The following is a 20632-nucleotide window of genomic DNA, read 5'->3' on the forward strand; positions in this document are numbered from 1 at the left end:
CACCTCTGATGGGAGGCTATTCCATTTATTCACTACCCTTTCTGTGAAGTAGTTTTTCCTCTGAACCTACATCCCTCCAGTGTCAGCGCATGTCCTTGTGTTCTAATATTTCTCTTCCTTTGAAGAATGTTTAACTCCTGTACCTTGTTAAAACTCTTGATATATTTGAAAGTTACAGTCATGTTCCCCCTTTCCCTTCTCTGCTCAAAACTATACATATTAAGATTATACTTGCCTACTTTTGCAGGCCGCTTTTCTGGAGGGGGTCCGTCGAGGGGGCGTGGTCATGCGCGGGGCACCGTTACATGACGCGTTTATCCCCGCCCTCCGCCATCTTCAACAACGCCGAAATCTGGATCCGGTATTTTTGCCTGCTCTCTCGGGAGTCCGGGAGAACTCCTAAAAATTCGGGAGTCTCCCGGACATTCCAGGAGAGTAGGCAACTATGATTAAGATCTTTCAGACTTTCTGGGAAAGTTTTGTGATGTAGGCCATGCACCATTTTAGTAGCCTTTCTTTGTACAGTCTCTAATGTATTTAAATCTTTGTGGAGATATAGCTTCCAGAACTGAATGACCTTTACAGTGGCATTATTGGGCAGCACAGTAGCTTAGTAGCTAGCACTTCTGCCTCACAGCACTGGGGTCATGAGTTTGATTCCCAAACATAGCCTTATCTGTATGGAGCTTTTATGTTCTCCCCGTGTTAGTGTGGGTTTCCTCCGGGTGCTCCAGTTTCCTCCCACACTCCAAAAACATACTGGTAGGTTAATTGGTTGCTATCAAATTGAACCTAGTCTGTGTGTGTGTGTGTGTGTGTGTGTGTGTGTATGTTAGGGAATTTAGACTGTAAGCTCCAATGGGGTAGAGACTGATGTAAGTGAGTTCTCTGTACAGCGCTGTGGAATTAGTGGCGCTATATAAATAAACGATAATGATTATTACTTCTTTCTTTCTGATACAGATTCCTCTCTCTATGCAACCAAGCATCTGAATCGCCTGTCTCATTGCTTTGTTACATTGCTTATCTCCATTTAAGTCACCTGAAATAGTGACCCATAGATTCTAGTCCTCTTCAGTAGTTTCCATTATAGTTTAATTAATACTATATTTAGCCTTTGCATTTTTGAGACTCAAGTGCATGATTTTACATTTTTTGCCATTAAACTGTAGTTGCCACTATTCCTCTGGTCTACCTAGATCATCGATTATTTGTTTTACCCCTCCTGGTGTGTCTACCCTGTTGCATATCTTTGCGTCATCTGCAAAAAGCCATACTTCCCTTCAATACCATTTGCAATGTCACTAATAAAGATATTAAAAAGCACTGGTCCAAGTACAGATCCTTGGGGAACTCCACTGGTAACCTTTCCCTCCTGTAAATGCACTACATTTACTATAACTCTCTGTTTTCTATCCTTTCTTATCCAGTCAACCATCTTAGAATCTAATGCCAAGCTTTTGAGTTTCATTAACAATCTGCATTGTGGGACAGTGTCAAAAGCCTTACTATAATCTAGATAAGCTACATCTACAGCCGCCCCCCCCCCTTGATTTATTACTTTAGTGACCCAGTCAAAAAAGTCAATAAGATTTGCTTGACATGATCTCCCCCCAGTAAATCCATACTATTTGGGATCCTGTAACTTACTGGATTTGAGATATTCTACAACTCTTTCTTTTGAGAATTCAAATAATTTCCCTACTACTGATGTAAGGCTCACTGGTCGGTAGTTACTTCCTTGCTTCCACTTTGTGTAGTAGGACTACATTTGCTCTTTCCCAGTCATCTGGAAAAACTCCTGTAACAAGTGACTGGTTGAATAATTCTGTTAATGGTGTTACCAGCACCCCTTTAAGCTCTTTTAGTATCATTGGATGTATACCATCTAGCCTCATTGATCTATCCACTTTCAGTTTTGAGAGTTCCGTTAGGACCTTCTCCTCTGTAAATATACTTGTACCTAACTCATTTTTACGAATATATTTGCATCTTAACAGTGGCCCCTTCCCCTCTCTTCCTATAGTGAACACTGAGCAAAAATAAATCTTAAGATGATCTGCTATTACCTTGGTTCCCAACAAGACTCTCACTCTCTGTCTTTAGTCTTATTATTCCTCCTTTTGTTTTTCTCCATTCAATTATATAACGAAAAAAAAGGTTTGCCCTCTTTACCTACTGACTGGGCCATTTTCTCTTCAGCCTGTGCCTTCAACTAATGTAATAAAAAGCTACACAGAAAAGTGAAACGTAATAAAGACCCATCAAACGAAAGCATTTAAATTAATAAAGGGGGTGATCCTAAAACAATAGTAATAGTAATATAGTTTGGACTATAATGTGTCGTTTTTACTATATCCATCAAATGCGTTTTCCAGTGCTTCCGCCATCCCACCAACCTAGACACAGATCGATTTTATAAAGTGTGCCTGCACCTTGAAATGCACTTGGCAGATGAGCAGTGCACACCGTCGCACTTAAAAAGCATTGTGAGTCCACTGTTTCTGCATTTCATAGTTGAGTCTTCCACCATAAAAAAAAACCTACTTTACCTGATCTTTGCTTTTGTGGAAATGTTTTATGTCATGGAATAATATTCCTTAGCTAAATGTATCTATCGTGTGGGCAGAATGCCAGTCAAGACAGGAAAGACAGCAATGTTGTCACATTATGGTGGATCGAATGTAACAATAATTAGATGCTAAATTGACTAATTGTACAGGCCCAAGAGTATAATTGTGACCACTAGAATTTTATTTGTTAGGGGTAATTTATGATCTTATTATTGGTGCATTATTATTGCTATATTTTAGAACGAAATTATTGGCATTATATATTTATGTTTATCAGTGTTATTTAGATGATGTATTATTGTATGTATGTATGTATGTATGTATGTATGTATTATTTAGGTGATGTATTATTGTATGTATGTATGTATGTATGTATGTATGTATTATTTAGGTGATGTATGTATGTATGTATGTATGTATGTATGTATGTATGTATTATTTAGGTGATGTATTGCCATCATTGTTTACAATTTTAATAATAAATATGTTTTAAGAAATAATCCCCTACCCCATATAGTTTATTGGTGGGATTTAAAAATCTCACCATTATTTTACTGTCCACATATCACACTAAAAACTGTTCCAATTCTTACATCAATTATATAAGAAACTCCTGATGTAATACACACTCTTCTATTTGAGGAACATTGAGGATGGATTTTTAAAGGAAGATTTATTCACATACGTCTGATTAACACCTGTCTTGTACAAGAGACAAATAGAACTACAACGTAAAGATTCTTCAGACATTCTTAGACTCTAGTGGTCACAATTATACGCTTATGCCTGTACTGTTAGTCAGTTGAGCACACGATTATTGTTATATGTGATATTGTTTATCAGGGAAGCATACTCTGTTTATTGTGCTGCTCTTGCACCACTGCTGCATTAGCGCATGGCCCATTTCTCTTCTTCATACAGCATGGTGAATACATTTATAAAGGCATCATAATGTTCTTTGGCATAAAGCCCAAAGTGGAGGCACCTTGGATGCATACATGGATTCATTGATTTTGAAAAGTCTCACTGGACCATCCTCAGCCACTATATTTCCAGCATTATAAAGTGAGGTGCTAACATGCATAAAACATGTTCTGACTTTCCATCTGTAGCCATATACTCCTGACCTACAATATGTGGCGTTGTGAAAGTAAACATACAAAAGTTCAGGCTAATTTGCAGTGAAATGAGGAAATGCTGCAGGTGGTACTATTAATACTAGCGACAGTCGCAGCAGAACCAGCTCTGATGAAACACTAAATGATTTGGCATTACCAAGATATACCAATGAGTATCAACAAGTTCAACCTCCTAGTCTACCACCTTGCCACTGGCTTCTCACCGAATGAGAAAAAAAAAATAACTCCCCATTGCAGTCATCTAATATATAAAAGCATAGCGGCGTGTGATAGTGTGTGTGTGTGTGTGTGTGTGTGTGTGTGTGGAAAAAACTACCGGGTTTACAGAGTGCTCAAGCTTCAGTGCCACCTGCTGGGCGGAGTTATATACTACACTGACCTACTAAATTCTTAGCATTATATAATCTAATATATAAAAGCCTAGCGGCGTGTGTTAGTGTGTGTGTGTGTGTGTGTGTGTGTAAAAAACTATTTTCTCAGAAAGGTCTCATCCAATTGACCTGAAATTTGGTATACTGACATTATTTGACGAAAAATTATAATAGTGAAGTCAGTTAACTTCCATTATCCCCCCTTCCCCCCGTGGGAGGGGTAGTAAAGGCTAAATTTACGAGTTGAGGGGTCAAACTCATTTTCATGAGGTAATTTTACCTCATGAACACACATGCTGTGTTAGTGTGTGTGTGTGTGTGTGTGTGTGTGTGTGTGTGTGGAAAAAACTACCGGGTGACAGAGTGCTCAAGCTGCAGCGCCACCTGCTGGGCGGAGTTATATACTACACTGACCTACTAAATTCTTAGCATTATCTAATATATAAAAGCCTAGCGGCGTGTGTGTGTGTGTGGCGATGAAGATGACAAGAACCTTTTTAACACCTTAAGTAGCTTGATTTGACTAGAATGCATGAGTATCTTAACTTGTAGGGTATATCTGCAGATCATGGAGTATTCCTTAGCAGTGATGTGCTAAAAATCAGGACAGCTGGCAGGTCTGCAGTTACTATTTGGCAAGGAGGGCTGCATAGACTGTTTACCTTTTTCTCCGGATGGGCCAACTCTTCCTGGTCTGCCTGGTGCACCTTTCTCTCCTTTTTCTCCAATGTCACCTTTAAAGGTAATGTGATGTAGATAATATAATACCACTAAAGTTTTGTTATATAAAACGCAGGGGATATACATTTGATTAAACATTTATGGCATTAGTAACATTTTCATAAATCAGTATCTTAATAATGTGTGTACTACAGAGGCAGACACAGAAAGCAGAGGGTCCCTATATAGTAAGAAAATGTAGTTCCTGTGTTAAAATTAGCAATGGGGGTTAATGCTTTGGCAGCTGCAACTGTGATATTGGGCCTGATTCATTAAGGATCTTAACTTAAGAAACTTCTTATTTCAGTCTCCTGGACAAAACCATGTTATAATGCAAGGGGTGCAAATTAGTATTCTGTTTTGCACATAAGTTAAATACTGACTGTTTTTTCATGTAGCACACAAATACTTGATAGCTTATTTGTACACTGAAATTTAAAGTTGATATTTGTGTGCTACATGATAAAACAGTCAGTATTTAACTTATGTGCAAAACAGAAAACTAATTTGCACCCCTTGCATTGAAACATGGTTTTGTCCAGGAGACTGAAATAAGAAGTTTCTTAAGTTAAGATCCTTAATGAATCAGGCCCAGTGGCTTCATATCAAACTGCACATACTCCGGTCCTATTGAACCAGCTTGCAGCCACCACTTCTGTTCATCTGTACTGTGATCTTAAAAAGGTCCCAGTAATAGCTTCATTAAGGTAAGTGGAAACCTGCACAATATCACACTATACACATGGAGGCTTTGGGGTTGAACAAGTAAGTATAATGTTTGTGCTTTGCTGAAACATGATTGGTCTACCTTAGGGGTCTGCGTTGCAAAATCTACCAGAGATCTTGGGTCCTTGTTATCTTGAATCTCTGGACAAATTAAGAGCATTGTTAATGCCTCTTTTGCTGCTAGTGTGAATCAGTTAGCTATGCCTCCATTCAATGGCAACATGAGCAAGGAAACAATTATAAGAAAGATACGGTCAAAAAGAGTGCAACACAGAAGGAGCAGAAACATGTTCCTAGAAACACAAAACTTCATAAAACTGTTGGATATATTACAGCTCTCATATAAGAATGTGATTTAGCACTGATACCAATAATAACATAGATTTTAAGTAATGCCTATGGCATATCTCCCAACAGTCCCAGTTTCAGGATTGGCTGATTTCAGTGGGGCCTTCCAGATTCGTGGCTTATGGGGAAGCAGACAAAACCTCGTTAGAAAGTGGATATGTTAGCTGGTTTTGGGAAGAGCGGGGAGGTGGGCAGGTTTTGGGAAGATCGGGGAGGTGGACAGGTTTTGGGAAGAGCGGGGAGGTGGACAGGTTAGTGTGACTTGGGGGTCAGGTTTACACTGTGCAGAGATATGCTATGGCAACACAGTACAGGACTGAAGAAGGAACAAAGTTTTAAAATCTCTGGAATGGTCTGTCTGACTATAAATGTATATTGCAATTAGGCTTTTAATTAGGCTGCACTATAATGCTAGATTTTTCAGAGCTGCACGGCAGGACCAATTTAAAGAATGTATGAAACCCTCATTATTTTAGTGTTTTGCAAACATTTGTACAAACGTAAACATTTGTTCCTCTTTGTGAGCACCAACTTGTAGACATTTCATGTATAAGCACACAAATTTATAGAGCAATTCTACTGAATGATTCAGCACTCAGCATGATTGAGTTCACTATAAACAAACAAGAGACACTTTGTAAAAGGAATAATTGGACAATAAATGGAGAGATGTACCTTTTAGACCTGGCACAAGTATCTGAACAGAACAAGACTCTTCCGCGATGTTCTGACAATACCCAGATCCCAGCAAAATCAGGAGCAGCAGGTTAATAAGGGTTGCCACAGAAACCAGAAGTCTCTTCATTGTGAATCCTTGAAGGTCATTGACTCCTGGGCACAAGAATGCATAAACACTCAGTGAATTAGGCCTACAGCACACTCTCAATGTTTCCACAGCTTTTCCTGGAAACCCCATCTGAATTAAACTGCATATGTAATATCCATTCAAAGTTTTATCTAGGGTTGATAGGTCAGTCATTTTACACATGACAGACAAGACATACACATGCTATCTGACTGCAGTGGAATTACTATATATGCTTGATCTGTGGCTACATAAAATACCCACCAGCTTGTTAAATAGCCAATAAGGAATAATTAAATATAACACATATCATTTTACTTGCATTAAAACCTGTGCACATTTTTTAATTACACAATTGTCACATTGTAAAATATTTTCAGGGACACCTTGCTGCTAAGCAGAGCCATCTTTTCCATTGGGCACAATGGGCAGCTGCCCGGGGGCCCCATGGGCAAGGGGGCCCCATAGGCACGGCTCATAATGAGAATAAATAATCCTGCAAAAAAAAACTACAAGGGTCACTGAGCAAGTACAGCTATCTATCTCTATCTCTATAGATCTATATCTGTATCTCTATACATCTGTCTATATCTATATCTAGGGGCCCCAATGCACTGCTTTGCCCAGGGGCCCATAATGTTGTTAAGATGGCCCTGCTGCTAAGTAGATGCATTTAAGTACAGGAAACACAGATTTTAATGTAGCTAAGTCCCCAACATACCCTATATGGACAAAAGTATTTGCCCACATCTGTTAATTATTGAATTGAGGTGTGTCAATCAGACCAGTTGCCAGAGGTGTATAAAATAAAGCACCTAGCCATGCAGTCTCCATATGCAAACATTTGTAATATAAAATGGGTTGCTCTGAAGAGCTCACTTTACTTCATGCGTGGTACTGTGATAGGATGCCACATTTGCAATAAGATGGTTTGTGAAATTTCATCTCAGCTGGATATTCCACGGTCAACTGTAAGTGATATTATTATAAAGTGGAAGCGTTTGGGAACAATAGCACCTCAGCCACTAAGTGGAAGACCACGTAAAATCACAGAGCGAGGTCAACGACTGCTAAGGCTCATGGTGCGTAAAAGTCGCCACCGTTCTGATAATTCCATAGCTAAAGATTTCCAAACTTTCACTGGCATTAATGTAAGCACAAAAACTGTGCAGCGGGAGCTTAATGGAATGGGTTTCCAATGGACAAGCAGCTGCATGCAAGCCTCACATCACCAAAACCAATGCCAAGCGTCGAAAAGAGTGGTGTAAAGCACACTAACACTGGACTGTGGAGCAGTGGAAACGTGTTCTGAGGAGCGACGAATCACACTTCTCTGTTTGGCAGTCAGATGGGTGAGCCTGGGTTTGCAGATGCCGGGAGAATGTTACTTGCCTGACTGCATTATGGAAACCGTGAAGTTTGGTGGATGAAGGATAATGGTATGGGGCTGTATTTCAAGGTTTTGGCTAGGCCCCTTATCTCCATTGAAGGGCAATGCCTTCAGCATACCAAGTCATTTTGGACAATGCTATGCTTCCATCTTTGTGGCAACAGTTTGGGGAAGGCCCTTTTCTATCCCAACATGACTGTGCCCCAGTGCACAAAACAAGGACTACAAAGACATGGTTTGATGAATTCGGTGTGGAAGAACTTGACATGCCCTGACCTCAACCTCATCGAACACCTGTGGGATGAACTGAAATGGAGATTGTGAGCCAGACCTTCTCGTCCAACATCAGTGTCTGGCCTTACAAAAGCTTTACAGAATGAATGGGCACAAAATCCTACAGAAACACTCCACCATCTTGTGGAAAGCCTTCCAAGAAGAGTGGAAGCTGTTATCACTGCAAACGTAAAATATAGTTGAATACAATGTCATTACAGTCCCGGCTGGTGTAATGGTCAAGCGTCCAAATACTTTTGGCCACATAGTGTATGTTTATGAAACTTGGGTGTAATATATAGTGTGTGTATATATATATATATATATATATATATATATATATATATATATATATATGTATTTTATTATATATTGTGAAAGCACGCCAAATAAATGGTGCTGAATCACTTTACTGTACTTTATTCAAGAATGTCAGGATGGTAGTAACTCTTGTAGTTTTAGCAATTCACACAAACAAACCAAAGTGTTTACAGTTACATGTGACCCTGCAGCTAGCTAGACACACAGTCCCCTTACTAGCCACTGGCTGACATCGGTCATCCCGCCCACAAGACTGGTCCAGCTATTTAAGCTTCCTCCCCAGCACTAACTAGCTAAATCACACCCGGGTGCTCCACCTGTGACCATGTGTTCTGTGTGTTGTGAAGTCTGCAGAGTTAACCCTATCTCCTGAGCCTGACAGACAGATAGATATAGATATAGATATATACACTCACACACACACAGCTAAATTTAGCATTTCGGGGCAGATTCAATTCAGCATGATGTTCGGCCTCGCAACTTCATGGATTTTCCTGCGCAGCTTTATAGGGGAGGAGGCAACATCCATGATGCATGCGCTGCACATTGCATCTAATTGAAACACCCCTTCCTTTCTTAATGGCAACATCAGTATTTTCTCTATATTCCTCTGTTAACTTGTCAGTCCCGATGAAAAAAAAAAAAACTTGTATAAGCATCGACCCTAATTTTCCTTTGATAAATCAGACGCTCTTTAGCAAATATGTACCTAAAGTATGTTTGGTTTTAAATGGTTTGGCATATTTTTTTTCAAAAGCCCTAAATTAATATTATATTATTAGTACACCTAATAGCCTTCAGTCCTCACCTCAAATCTCAACCCACCACTGATCACCTATATATACCAATTACTAGAGTTTGGTAGGGCATTGTAGGGGTGGATGTATGGACCTTCACTGTGGCAGGAGGAGCACAAAACCCTCCAAATAGTTGATAAGATACAGTCAAGTCCATAAATATTGGGACATCGATACAATTCTCATATTTTGGGCTCTATACACCACCACAGTTGATTTGAAATGGAACTAACAAGTTGTGCTTTAACTGCAGATTTTCAGCTTTAATTTGAGGGTATTTACATCCAAATCAGGTGAACAGTGTAGAAATTACAACGGTTTCTATATGTGCCTCCCATTTTTTAAGGGACCAAAAGTAATGGGACAATCGACTCAAAACCTATTTCATGGACATGTGTGGGCTATTCCCTCATTATTACATCATCAATTAAGTAGGTAAAAGGTCTGGAGTTGATTCTAGGTGTCAGATTTGCATTTGGAATCTGTTGCTGTCGACTCTCAATATGAGATCCAAAGAGCTGTCACTATCAGGGAAGCAAGCCATCATTAGGTAGAAAAATCAAAACAAACCCATCAGAGAGATAGCAAAAACATTAGGTGTGGCCAAATCAACTGTTTGGAACATTCTTAAAAAGAAAGAATGCACCGGAGAGCTCAGCAACACCAAAAGACCCGGAAGACCATGGAAAACAACTATGGTGGATGACAGAAGAATTTTTTTCCTGGTGAAGAAAAACCCCTTCACAACAGTTGGCCAAATCAAGAACACTCTCCAGAAGGTAGGTGTATATGTGTCAAAGTCAACAATCAAGCGAAGACTTCACAAGAGTGAATATAGAGGGTTCACCACAAGATGTAAACCATTTGTGAGCCACAAAACCAGGAAGACCAGATTAGAGTTTGGCAAATAGCATCTAAAAAAGCCATTACAGTTCTGGAACAACATTCTTTGGACAGATGAGACAAAGATCAACTTGTACCAGAGTGATGGGAAGAGAAGAGTATGGAGAAGGAATGGAACTGCTCATGATCCAAAATATACCACCTCATCAGTGAAGCATGGTGGTGGTAGTGTCATGGCGTGGGCATGTATGGCTGCCAATGGAACTGGTTCCCTTGTATTTATTGATGATGTGACTGCTGACAAAAGCAGCAGGATGAATTCTGAAGTGTTTCGGGCTATATTATCTGCTCATATTCAGTCGAATGCTTCAGAACTCATTGGACGGCGCTTCACAGTGCAGATGGACAATGACCCGAAGCATACTGCAAAAGCAACCAAAGAGTTTTTTAAAGCTAACAAGTGAAATGTTATGCAATGGCCAAGTCAATCACCTGACCTGAATCCGATTGAGCATGTATTTCACTTGATGAGGACAAAATTGAAGGAAAAAAGCCCAAAGAACAAGCAGGAACTGAAGAAATTTGCAGTAGAGGCCTGTCAGAGCATCACCGGGGATGAAACCCAGTGTCTGGTGATGTCTATGCTTTCCAGACTTCAGGCTGTAATTGACTGCAAAGGCTTTGCAACAAAGTATTAAAAAGTTAAAGTTTCATGTAGGATTGTTTAGTTTGTCCCATTACTTTTGGTCCCTTAAAAAGTGGGAGGCACATATAGAAACCATTGTAATTCCAACACTATTCACCTGATTTGGATGTAAATTCCCTCAAATTAAAGCTGAAAGTCTGCAGTTAAAGCACATCTTGTTTGTTTCATTTCAAATCCATTGTGGTGGTGTATAGAGCAAAATATATGAGAATTGCGTCGATGTCCCAATATTTATGGACTTGACTGTAGCTTAGTCCACCTTTTAATAGTTCACCATAAACTATTTTACAACTACTAACCTTAAATACTAGAGCCTCAATTTTCTGAAAGCATTTTGCAGTACTATAATCATGTAAAATTCTTAAAATCTTACCAAAAATGACAAATTGTTACAATTTGGATGCTGTCTACGAATATGATCTTGTGCAATAGCCAATAAATGAATGTGCTGTGTCCTTATATAGCTGTGGAACAGGACTGCATGTTATACAACACAGGAAGTCTGAAGTACATACAAACAAAACTGCTTCCCAGACAGAACATCATAGGTTATCTCAAATATTTTCAATTAGGCCAAGTTCCTCAACTGTTTACAAATATTTATAACTGCCATTATTAGACATTTCATTCAACTTTTTTAGCATTTTACACTTAGTACAGTTTGCATGTTATTCAACATACATGTACATGTTAGGGGGCCATACAAGTGGCCTTAGTCCCACAAGGGGGCCACATCTTAAATTTGTGCATCAGATCGTGAATTCCACCTTACAACTACATTATAACTCCCTGTACATTATGTAATTAGCAGCAAGAAGTGTTTACACAAGCTAAGAAGTAGGAGAACAGATGACTTACTAGTCAATAGCATACTTGTCAACTTTGGCAAATTGCGATGCGGGAGATTGGGGGAGGGGGGGAGTTTGGCGTGTGGGTACGGGGCTCGGTGAATCGTGTTATCGTGGCACTGCACCCTAACTTGTCATAATCTTTCTAAGCCTATAACAGCAGGGTCGGGCCACGGTGGCGCAAAAATCACCTAATAAGTCCTTCCCCCGCCACTCAACTAAAGACATTGCCAGTAACCGGGAGGTTTGCCTGCTCTTCCGGGAGTTCGGGAGGACTCCCAGGGATTCGAGAGTCTCCCGGACATTCTGGGAGAGTAGGCAACTATGGTCAATAGTAGAGATGAGCGGGCTCGGATTTCCGAAATCCGAGCGCACCCAAACAGTGCGGATCCGAAGGGATCCGAGCACTATTCGGGAACTTCCGGGCGGGAAATGAAGCCAAACTGAGGCTATGACATCCAAGTCTCGCGTCGGAACTCGCGAGACTCGGATGTCATAAATTCAGCGCTAGCGGCCGCCATCTTCATTCTGGCTGCGATCACTCGTGAGAGAGGTTGCAATTAGGGAGCTCCTGTCCTGGTTTTAAGTTTAGTGTAGCTTTGTGCTTTGTCCAGTGCTCTGTTCTGCTGAGTCCAGTGGTGCTGTGTCCTGTGCTCTGTCCTGCTGAGTCCAGTGGTGCTGTGTCCTGTGCTCTGTACTGCTGAGTCCAGTGGTGCTGCCTGTATCCTGTGCTCTGTTCTGCTAAGGGCATTGGTATTTCAAAATTATCCAAAAGTTCTTAAAAAATAAATAAAAAATTATAAAAAAAAATTATAAAAATGCTGAAGCTGCTGCCACTAGTCATGACATAGATGATGAAATGCCATCAACGTCGTCTGGCAAGCGCGATGCCCAATCTCCTAGAGAACATGTAAAATCCAAAAACCCAAAGTTCACTAAAATTAGCAAAAAAAGAAAATTGAAAACATCTGAGGAGAAACGTAAACCTGCCAATATGCCATTTACGAGACGGAGTGGCAAGGAACGGCTTAGGCCCTGGCCCGTGTTCAGGACTAGTGGTTCAGCTTCACCCAAGGATCTAAGCCCTCCTCACCCCCCCCCCTCCAAAAAATTTAAAAGAGTTATGCTGTCAGCAACAACACAGCAAACAACTCTGCCTTCTAAACAGATGACATCACAAATCCCCAAGGCGAGTCCAAGGGTGTTGGTGGTTGCGAAGCCTGACCTTCCCATCACTGTACGGGAAGAGATGACTCCATCCACCGTTTGCAGCACACCCTCTGCATATGCTGGAAGGATCACCCACAGTGTAGATCCAGATTTGGATAATCAAGGTGTCAAGGAGGCTATTGATGTAGCTGGGGCTGAGGAGGAACTTGACGAGGAGGATGCTGATGTGGTTATTTTAAATGAGGCACCAGGGGTGGAAAAAGTTGATGTCCATGGGATGAAAAAGCCCATCGTCATGCCTGGTCAGAAGACCAAGAAATGCACCTCTTCGGTCTGGAGTTATTTTTATCCGAATCCGGATAACAATTGTATGGCCATATGAAGCTTATGTAAAGCTCAAATAAGCAGGGGTAAGGATCTTGGCCACCTAGGGACATCCTCCCATATACGTCACCTGAATAACATTCATAGTTCAGTGATTAGTTCAGGAACTGGGGCTAGGACCGTCATCAGTCCAGGGACACCTAAATCCCTTGGTCCTGTTGGATACACACCACCAACACCCTCCTCGTCAACTTCCTCCACGATCTCCATCAGATTTAGTCCTGCAGGCCATGTCACCAGCCAGACTGAGTCCTCTTCAATCCGGGATTCATCTGAGGAATTCTGCAGCAGTACGCCTACTACTGCCACTGCTGCTGTTGCTGCTGGTAGTCCGTCATCTTCCCAGAGGGGAAGTCGTAAGAACGCTACGTCTTTCACCAAACAGTTGACTGTCCAACAGTCATTTGCTATGAGCACAAAGTAGGATAACTATTGCAAAGCGGATAACTGCGGCTGTAACAGCTATGTTGGTGTTAGAGGTGCGTCCGGTGTCCGCCATCAGTGGAGTGGGATTTAGACAGTTGATGGAGGTATTGTGTCCCTGGTACCAAATCCCGTCGAGATTCCACTTCACTAGGCAGGCGATACCAAAGATGTACAGAGAAGTACGAACAAGTGTCCTCAGTGCTCTGAAAAATGCGGTTGTAACCACTGTCCACTTAACCACCGACATGTGGACAAGTGGTTCAGGGCAAACGAAGGACTATATGACTGTGACAGCCCACTGGGTAGATGCATCGCCTTCCGCAGCAACAGCAGCAGCTGCATCAGTAGCAGCATCTCCACAACGGCTGCTCGTTCCAAGGCAGGCAACATTGTCTATCACAGGTTTTAGTAAGAGGCACAATGCTGACAACCTCTTAGAGAAACTGAGGGAAATAATCTCACAGTGGCTTACCCCACTTAGACTCTCCTGGGGATTTGTTGTGTCAGACAACGCCAGTAACATTGTGCGGGCATTATATATGGGCAATTTCCAGCACGTCCCATGTTTTGCCCACACCGTTAATTTGGTGGTGCAGCATTACCTGAAGAGTGACAGGGGTGTGCAGGAGATGCTTGCGGTGGCCCGCAAAATTGCTGGACACTTTCGGCATTCTGCCAGTGCCTACCGCAAACTCGAGCAACATAAAAAAAAGTCTGAACCTGCCCTGCCATCACCTCAAACAAGAGGTTGTGACGCGCTGGAACTAAACCCTCTATATGCTGGAGAGGATGGAGGAGCAGCAAAAGGCCATTCAAGCCTACACAGCCACCTACGACATAGGAAAAGGAGTGGGGATGCGCCTGAGTCAAGCGCACTGGAGACTGATTTCCGTGTTGTGCAAGGTTCTGCAGCCGTTTGAACTTGCCACAGGAGAAGTCAGTTCCGACACTGCCAGCTTGAGTCAGGTGATTCCCCTGATCAGGCTGTTGCAGAAGCAGCTGGAGAAAGTGAGGAAGGAGCTGGTAAACCATTGTGATTCAACAAAGCATATAGCTCTTGTGGATGAAGCCCTTCGTACGCTTTGCCAGGATCCAAGGGTGGTCACTCTTTTAAAGTCAGAGGAATACATTCTGGCCACCGTGCTGGATCCTCGGTTTAAAGCGTATGTTGTGTCTCTGTTTCCGGCGGACACAAGTCTACAGCGGTGCAAAGACCTGCTGCTCAGGAGATTGTCCTCTGAAGAGGACCGTGACATGCCAACAGCTCCTCCTTCATTTTCTTCAACATGTGTGGCTGCGAGGAAAAAGCTCAGTTTTCCTAAAAGACCCGCTGGCGGGGATGCTGAGAACATCTGGTCTGGACTGAAGGACCTGCCAACCATTGCAGACATGTCTACTGTCGCTGCATTGGATGCTGTCACAATTGAAAAAATGGTGGAGGATTACTTTGCTGACACCATCCAAGTAGACATGTCAGACAGTCCATATTCTTACTGGCAGGAAAAAAAGTCAGTTTGGAAGCCCCTGTACAAACTGGCTCTATTTTACCTGAGTTGTCCCCCCTCCAGTGTGTACTCAGAAAGAGTTTTTAGTGCAGCGGGGAACCGGGTCAGTGAGCGGCGAAGGAGGTTGCTTCCTCAGAACGTTGAAAAAATGATGTTCATAAAAATGAATTATCAATTCCTCAATCAAGTACAGCACTGCCCTCCAGATAATACAGAGGGACCTTTGGTTGTGGAGTCCAGCGGGGACGAATTGATAATGTGTGAGGATGAGGAAGTACACACTGAAGGGGGCCAGGAATCAGAGGATGAGGACGACATCTTGCCTCAGTAGAGCCAGTTTAGTTTGTACAGGGAGAGATGAATAGCTTTTTTTGTGTGGGGGCCCAAACAAACCAATCATTTCAGCCACAGTAGTTTGGTAGGCCCTATCGCTGAAATGATTGGTTTGTTAAAGTGTGCATGTCCTATTTCAACATCAGGGTGGGTGGGAGGGCCCAAGGACAATTCCATCTTGCAACTCTTTTTTTGGCATTATGTGCTCTTTGGGGCCTAGTTCTATCTCCATCAGAGATATTCCTGCAGGCTATGTCACCGGCACAGCTATGTTGGTTTTAGACGTGCGTCCGGTGTCCGCCATCTGTGCAGTGGAATTTAGACTAGTTGAAGGAGGTTGTCTTTGTTTCTGTAGTTCCAAAAAAGAGGAACTGCCATTTCTATTACTATGTTCTTTGTTTTTATAGTTCCAAAAAAGAGGAACTGCCATTTCTATTACTACGTTCTTTGTTTTTATAGTTCCAAAAAAGAGGAACTGCCATTTCTAATACTATGTTCTTTGTTTTTATCTGTGCAGTGGAATTTAGACCAGTTAGAAGAGGTATTGTGGCCCCGGTACCAAATTGGGTACCGGGGCCACTCCACTACGCAGTCCAGATAGATGCGTATCAGATATTAAACTACATTCAGTGTTGGGGCCAAATCCAAAATTAATGAAAATGACCTGTCATCGTCAAAAACAAGAGGTATTGACGCGCTCGAACTATACCAAAGATGTACAGAGAAGTACGAACAAGTGTCCTCAGTGCTCTGAAAAATGCGGTTGTAACCACTGTCCACTTAACCACCGACATGTGGACAAGTGGTTCAGGGCAAACGAAGGACTATATGACTGTGACAGCCCACTGGGTAGATGCATCGCCTTCCGCAGCAACAGCAGCAGCTGCATCAGTAGCAGCATCTCCACAACGGCTGCTCGTTCCAAGGCAGGCAACATTGTCTATCACAGGTTTTAGTAAGAGGCACAATGCTGACAACCTCTTAGAGAAACTGAGGGAAATAATCTCACAGTGGCTTACCCCACTTAGACTCTCCTGGGGATTTGTTGTGTCAGACAACGCCAGTAACATTGTGCGGGCATTATATATGGGTAATTTCCAGCACGTCCCATGTTTTGCCCACACCGTTAATTTGGTGGTGCAGCATTACCTGAAGAGTGACAGGGGTGTGCAGGAGATGCTTGCGGTGGCCCGCAAAATTGCTGGACACTTTCGGCATTCTGCCAGTGCCTACCGCAAACTCGAGCAACATAAAAAAAGTCTGAACCTGCCCTGCCATCACCTCAAACAAGAGGTTGTGACGCGCTGGAACTAAACCCTCTATATGCTGGAGAGGATGGAGGGGCAGCAAAAGGCCATTCAAGCCTACACAGCCACCTACGACATAGGAAAAGGAGTGGGGATGCGCCTGAGTCAAGCGCACTGGAGACTGATTTCCGTGTTGTGCAAGGTTCTGCAGCCATTTGAACTTGCCACAGGAGAAGTCAGTTCCGACACTGCCAGCTTGAGTCAGGTGATTCCCCTGATCAGGCTGTTGCAGAAGCAGCTGGAGAAAGTGAGGAAGGAGCTGGTAAACCATTGTGATTCAACAAAGCATGTAGCTCTTGTGGATGAAGCCCTTCGTACGCTTTGCCAGGATCCAAGGGTGGTCACTCTTTTAAAGTCAGAGGAATACATTCTGGCCACTGTGCTGGATCCTCGGTTTAAAGCGTATGTTGTGTCTCTGTTTCCGGCGGACACAAGTCTACAGCGGTGCAAAGACCTGCTGCTCAGGAGATTGTCCTCTGAAGAGGACCGTGACATGCCAACAGCTCCTCCTTCATTTTCTTCAACATGTGTGGCTGCGAGGAAAAAGCTCAGTTTTCCTAAAAGACCCGCTGGCGGGGATGCTGAGAACATCTGGTCTGGACTGAAGGACCTGCCAACCATTGCAGACATGTCTACTGTCGCTGCATTGGATGCTGTCACAATTGAAAAAATGGTGGAGGATTACTTTGCTGACACCATCCAAGTAGACATGTCAGACAGTCCATATTCTTACTGGCAGGAAAAAAAGTCAGTTTGGAAGCCCCTGTAAAAACTGGCTCTATTTTACCTGAGTTGTCCCCCCTCCAGTGTGTACTCAGAAAGAGTTTTTAGTGCAGCGGGGAACCGGGTCAGTGAGCGGCGAAGGAGGTTGCTTCCTCAGAACGTTGAAAAAATGATGTTCATAAAAATGAATTATCAATTCCTCAATCAAGTACAGCACTGCCCTCCAGATAATACAGAGGGACCTGTGGTTGTGGAGTCCAGCGGGGACGAATTGATAATGTCTGAGGATGAGGAAGTACACACTGAAGGGGGCCAGGAATCAGAGGATGAGGACGACATCTTGCCTCAGTAGAGCCAGTTTAGTTTGTACAGGGAGAGATGAATAGCTTTTTTTGTGTGGGGGCCCAAACAAACCAATCATTTCAGCCACAGTAGTTTGGTAGGCCCTATCGCTGAAATGATTGGTTTGTTAAAGTGTGCATGTCCTATTTCAACATCAGGGTGGGTGGGAGGGCCCAAGGACAATTCCATCTTGCAACTCTTTTTTTGGCATTATGTGCTCTTTGGGGCCTAGTTCTATCTCCATCAGAGATATTCCTGCAGGCTATGTCACCGGCACAGCTATGTTGGTTTTAGACGTGCGTCCGGTGTCCGCCATCTGTGCAGTGGAATTTAGACTAGTTGAAGGAGGTTGTCTTTGTTTCTGTAGTTCCAAAAAAGAGGAACTGCCATTTCTATTACTATGTTCTTTGTTTTTATAGTTCCAAAAAAGAGGAACTGCCATTTCTATTACTACGTTCTTTGTTTTTATAGTTCCAAAAAAGAGGAACTGCCATTTCTAATACTATGTTCTTTGTTTTTATCTGTGCAGTGGAATTTAGACCAGTTAGAAGAGGTATTGTGGCCCCGGTACCAAATTGGGTACCGGGGCCACTCCACTACGCAGTCCAGATAGATGCATATCAGATATTAAACTACATTCAGTGTTGGGGCCAAATCCAAAATTAATGAAAATGACCTGTCATCGTCAAAAACAAGAGGTATTGACGCGCTCGAACTATACCCTGTATATGCTGCAGAGGATGTAGGAGCAGGCAGCTGTGCAGTGGAATTTAAACCAGTTGAGGGTGATATATTGTGGCCCCGGTACCAAATTGGGTACCGGGGCCACTCCACTAAGCAGTCCAGATAGATGCGTATCAGATATTAAACTACATTCAGTGTTGGGGCCAAATCCAAAATGAATGAAAATGACCTGTCATCGTCAAAAACAAGAGGTATTGACGTGCTCGAACTACACCCTGTATATGCTGCAGAGGATGTAGGAGCAGGCAGGTGTCCAGTCGAATTGAGACCATTTGAAGGCGGAGGTATTGTGGCCCCGGTACCAAATTGGGTACCGGGCCCACTCCACTACGCAGTCCAGAAAGCTACCTCGGTGCAACGTTTTGGACTAAAAACAATATTGTGAGGTGTGAGGTGTTCAGAACAGACTGGAAATTAGTGGAAATGATTGTTATTGAATGCTATTGAGGTTAATAATAGCGTAGGAGTGGGAAAACAACCAAAAAACTGGATTTTAGCGCTTTTTATGCTTTTTAAAAAATAAATCAGAACCCAAAACTTGAAATCAGAACCAAAACCTTTCGTCGGGTGTTTTGGCAAAACAAATCAGAACCCAAAACCTCAAGCTAATCAGAACCCAAAACCCAAAACACTAAAAGTGGCCGGTGCACACCCCTAGTCAATTGGTGACAAGACAGCACCATCCAATCATGACCTAATCTGCTACATAGACTTTGTGAATGCACTGTGCCCACTCTATGACATCATGTGACTAGAAAGATAAAGACTACTTTTGTCAGGAGGGACGCATGGGATCATTTGAAATATCTATTGCACCCCCGCACTTCATTGGACAGTTTGGAGCATGCAGTAGATTTAATTACCCCTTTAAAAATGTGAGTTATTATTATTATTTTATTTCTATTATCTTTAATTTGCAAGGCGCCACAAAGGGTCTGCAGCGCCATACATGACATATACAGAAAAGTGATCCATGACACAATATGCTACATAAAGAACAAAATATGAAGAACAAAAATACATAAATATACACACACACACACACACACACACAGTGATGGTAGAAATCAGTGGGAAGTAGGCCGAAGCTAAAAAAACAGGGCTAGGGAAGGAGGCCAAGAGGTAGAGAGGGTGATGGAACAGTAGAAGGAGCACAAAAGGAAAGAGGGCCCTGCTCCTGAGAGCTTACATCCTAAAGGATGTGAGTTTGCAAATAGTAAGTATCCAACCATCTTTAAAGAGTGATCAACCAAAAAATCAGTATCATGACTATTGGATAAAGATACCGTCCTCCTATCCAGCTACAATGAGGTCTCAATTTACAACTTAATTTTTAAAGGTCATTGCATACTGTATATTCAACCACATCTGCTGCATAGTCAATATTAACCCACTGTATGGCCACCATTGCGCCTGCGGTATAGCTATTACCTCATCCCCTATAAAACATTGGGGACTTCACTGTATAATGATTACCACATTATTATTATTATCGTAGATTTATAAGGTGCCACAGTGCTCCGCAGCGCCGTACAGTAGGGAAAACAAGGACATACGTAAAACAAGGACATACGTAAAACAAGGACTGACAAGGAAGACAAAATAAATGCAGACATAAAAACAAAGGGTATGGAGGACCCTGCTAATTAGAGAGCTTACATTCTAAGTGGAAGAGGGCAGGGATGAAACAAGAGGAGTGAGTGTGGCTTAGAGTGGAGATTGGGACAGCTGTGAGGGTGTATTAATGTGAATAGTATCATATGGGATAAGGTAATCTTTAAAAAAAGAGATTGGTTTTTAGAGAATGTCTAAAGCTATGAAGGCTGTGGGAAAGCCTG

The 20632-nt window shown here is 42.3% G+C and overlaps 1 protein-coding gene and 1 long non-coding RNA gene across 4 annotated transcripts in view; both read right to left on the bottom strand.

The window, feature by feature from the left end:
• LOC142142638 (uncharacterized) overlaps positions 1-20632 on the bottom strand; it is a 151174-nt gene that overhangs the window by 98010 nt on the left and 32532 nt on the right. The window lies entirely within an intron of this gene.
• COLEC11 (collectin subfamily member 11) overlaps positions 1-20632 on the bottom strand; it is a 67556-nt gene that overhangs the window by 23184 nt on the left and 23740 nt on the right. For all 3 annotated transcript variants that reach the window (XM_075201488.1, XM_075201490.1, XM_075201489.1), the window contains exons 2-3: positions 6553-6708; positions 4746-4817 (exon numbers count right to left, since the gene is read on the bottom strand). In XM_075201488.1, coding sequence (XP_075057589.1) covers positions 4746-4817; positions 6553-6682 — 202 coding nt within the window. In that variant the 5' untranslated portion in view covers positions 6683-6708. The remainder of the gene's footprint in view (positions 1-4745; positions 4818-6552; positions 6709-20632) is intronic.

Source organism: Mixophyes fleayi, chromosome 3, assembly GCF_038048845.1.
Source record: "Mixophyes fleayi isolate aMixFle1 chromosome 3, aMixFle1.hap1, whole genome shotgun sequence".
Lineage (NCBI taxonomy): Eukaryota > Metazoa > Chordata > Amphibia > Anura > Limnodynastidae > Mixophyes > Mixophyes fleayi.